Here is a 3,506-nt window from a genome sequence, read left to right on the forward strand (position 1 = left end):
CCCCTCTCCCCAACTGTCTGGCAGAAACGGGTCCGTTTAAAAACTTCAACGCAATTTCGTTCCACACTTTGGAAGAACTTTTCGTTGGAGTAAATTCACTTCCAAAAAGTGTGGAAGAAAATTGCGTTAAAGGTTTTTTACTTCCAATTTATTTTGGAAGAAATTTCATTGGAAGTTTCGTGCCACTCCCCGAAAGTTGCGCCATTTGGTTGTTGGCTTGTATTGACTTACCAGCGAAGGTTCTTGGTTTTACTTGTCTGTCTGCCTGTCTTTCATCTCGACAACTCGAGAAGGAATTGAGCTATCGACTTGAGAATTTCAGGGTTGTTTTGTACCATTAAAAGACAGATCGAGACCAAGGATGAGCATTCGAGCTCGAAAATTGGCTAAAATTTTGTCCGCTTTGCACTTACTCATACCGTTGAGGCGCTAGAGGGTATTCTTGGCGTAATTAAGCGAAAAAATTACAACCCTGCATGCTTTACGAAAATGGCGTGCCGTACGCTCGTATATTTGAGGATATTTTTCCACTACTTGACTTCTTGACTCGGGTGTCAGCGCCACAGGCCATGGCCATGGCATAGATGTATGCCAGGCGCATCGCAGCGTAACAGTGTTCCGCGAGATATTGCGAAGCCTGTTACGCTAGACGTGGTCTGGCGTAAATGAACCTTGTTTTATGCAGATCACTAAATTGTTGAAGCCTTTATCAAATCATTTGCAAATTGTTATATCATTTTACCGTTATTTTCTTATTTATTTCAACCATAGAGTTCACATCAGAAAATTGTGATTGTAATCAGCATCAATTTTATATCTAGCCTAGTCTAGAAGTCTCACATTCTGATAAAGTACCATTCAAAATATTATGTCGAATTAGTCTAATTTACAAGAAACGGCTCTTCTTGGGCGTTCTGCGAATGTTGGATAGACGGTGAGATGGTGATAAAATGTCTCCCTCGGTTACTGTCCTTTCTTTTTTGAACCAATACTCTGCAAATCCAATTGAAGAACTACTTCACAGTTACAACTGTAAAACTAAAGTAATACTAAAGATTACAGTTTAGAGTGAAAACTAACTGTTCTACAACAAGTACATGAGCACTGTTAAACTATGGAGCTCATAAGGATAGATCTTACAAATATTTGTGTTCTGATTCAGAATACGGTATCACATGCCTTATTGGAGAACATGAGAGTTTGGACACCAATTAACAACTTCAATCTTGGAAGTTGATATTAGCTGCGTTGATAATAGCTGCAAACAGTAACATTCTTACTGTTAAAGTTTAAACTGTACTTTTACAGTTTCAGATTTGCAGAGTGCTGAGTTCAGTGTCATTCAGTCCTGCAGGAGGACTTGTTGCAGAACGGATTATGAAACTAATTGTAAGCGCGGACGCTGATACATTATTATCGACAGTATTTCACTCGGTACTTCATTGGTAGCAAGACTGCAAACTGTGCATGGTGCGCAGGAAACTATTGCTGTTTTCTCCTGGTTGACACTAAAGCCGACCCAGGCCCAGGCAGGGTTTAGGCAAGAGGCCTCCACGGGCAAGACCTGGCTACTGATTTGGCAGCGGAGCTTGCGGGGAGATTGAGGCGTCGATTCTTCTGAGTGCGCCCGGGCATGCTACAACAGAAAAGCATAATTAAAGGCGAGGGCAGAAGGTAGAAGGGGGGGGGGGGGATGTCATTTCTTGAGTGGTTGTCTCCCCCCAAAATAATACGGAAGCAGTTACATACCGTTATTTTACGGCAGACGTACCTGAACTGCTTTGTGAGAGATCTCGAATGTCTGCACTCCCCACAAGAGCTACTGCTTTCTAAGTATGACCCATATCCAACAAGGGACAAATTGACTTCCTTTGCAAAGCGCTGAAGTACTGAGTAATCGACCGGCTTGCCCCTGCGTGGCATCGGTTGCAGCTTGGCAATCCACGTTGTGTAGGGGCTGAGAACTGCGGCTCCTTCTCTCAACGTCGTGTACATGTCGTTAGCGAGGACGGGCTCACCGTTGTCATGTTGCCGAAATGACGACTCAACAGTGACGACACGGTGTGAAAAGGTTGAAACCTGATCGCCACACATAAAGTACGATACTCCCGTGTGCGTGAGCTGCAATTTGAAATCTTGTAGGGCAGCAGCTAAGGCCTCGTGTTTGTAGCCGTCGCCTATCCAGAACTTGAGGCTAACCACGTTGAACTTGACGGCGAACGTGCCGCTCAGGCTATCTACCACGTCCGCGTGGACCACAACGCTCTTTCCGGCCAGGAGGTCGGCGATCAGAGGGCCGTAATCATCATTCGACCACGTTGCAAAAGCCGCATCGACCCCACTTTCGACATCAAACGTGCTGCAGGCCAGGTCAACGCTCTTGCCGCTGAGCCAGTCTCCTTGAAGATTGGACAGAAGCCGGTTGTAGTCCATCGCTACGCATTGAGTGAGCTTCTCCAAGGACCGCCCGTCGTCGCAATCCTCAGCAATGCTACCATGGATTACCGAGCAGAACGGGAAAGCGTAGAGCCGTGTACTGTCAAGGGCTGTCCTGCGCTGCGACAAGACCAATCCGGCGTAGACCTGCTCTCTTATAGATTCTATAAGAGGACCTACGATCTGCGCATTTCCAGTGGAGGGTAGCGGAGACTTTAGTTGCGTCAGCCATTCGTGCTGGCCAAAGTAGTACTCTGCCTTATCAATAGTGATTAGGAGGTTGTGGGAGACGTCGAGTAGTACATTCCACACAAACGTGCTGGGCGGACTGACCACGATACTGTCAAGGGACATTGAAGCCATCTTAACACGTAGTCTATGGGTTTCGGGCTTCTCCAGCCACTCCTTTAACGTCAATTGACCAGCCGCACCCAGCAGACTGCTCAAGACTTCGGCGCTAGTTGCGAGAAAGTCCATGATAAATTCCTTATCATCTAAGAGTTCTTCAGCCCGCACGACCGACTTGCGTAGCTCGCTGACCGCCAGCGCAAGCGTTCGCAATGCATCCGCGTCTACCTGCACTTGCGCATCGCTATCTAGCTCCCCGAGCGTGACTTTTACCAACGACAGCATCTGGCCTATCATACCGACGAACTCGGTCCGAGCCCTGCGAGCAGAAATTGAAAACCAAGCGAGTTTTTGCATAAATTTTAAAACTTTAAAAATAAACAGTTGAATTTTATCAAGAAAGTACAAATGCATTGACACCATTTAACAAAATTAATCATACACTTATTGGAAAATTAAAATCCCTACCTGCGTGCCTCCAAGTCCTTGATCCTCTGGATGCCGGTGGAGACTACCTCTATTCCGCCTTCCACCCTCCGCCAGGCTTCCGTGACCTGCCCTGCCATCTCCTGAGCCCCCGCGTTGGCGGCCTCCACAACGTGCTCCGTCACCACCGCCAAGGCACTCATCTTCTCCGAGAGCTCCTGCATCGCCCTCTGACCTCGCTGCGTCACGTACAGCTCCATGTCCCTGTCGTTCATCCTCGTGGCTGCGGTCGCCAG

At 47.2% G+C, this 3,506-nt stretch overlaps 1 protein-coding gene across 1 annotated transcript; it reads right to left on the reverse strand.

Annotated features, from left to right (window-relative positions):
- Positions 1-875: 875 nt before the first annotated feature.
- On the reverse strand, positions 876-3,046 carry LOC127750660 (uncharacterized). The gene is made up of 2 exons (XM_052272877.1): positions 1,772-3,046; positions 876-1,636 (listed from the first exon to the last, which is right to left on the reverse strand). Exons 1-2 carry the CDS (start codon positions 2,911-2,913, stop codon positions 1,537-1,539), a joined length of 1,242 nt encoding a protein of 413 aa, XP_052128837.1. The 5' UTR covers positions 2,914-3,046; the 3' UTR covers positions 876-1,536.
- Between the last annotated feature and the right edge of the window lie 460 nt (positions 3,047-3,506).

Source organism: Frankliniella occidentalis, unplaced genomic scaffold (genome assembly GCF_000697945.3).
Source record: "Frankliniella occidentalis isolate FOCC.00 unplaced genomic scaffold, Focc_3.1 Scaffold228, whole genome shotgun sequence".
Lineage (NCBI taxonomy): Eukaryota > Metazoa > Arthropoda > Insecta > Thysanoptera > Thripidae > Frankliniella > Frankliniella occidentalis.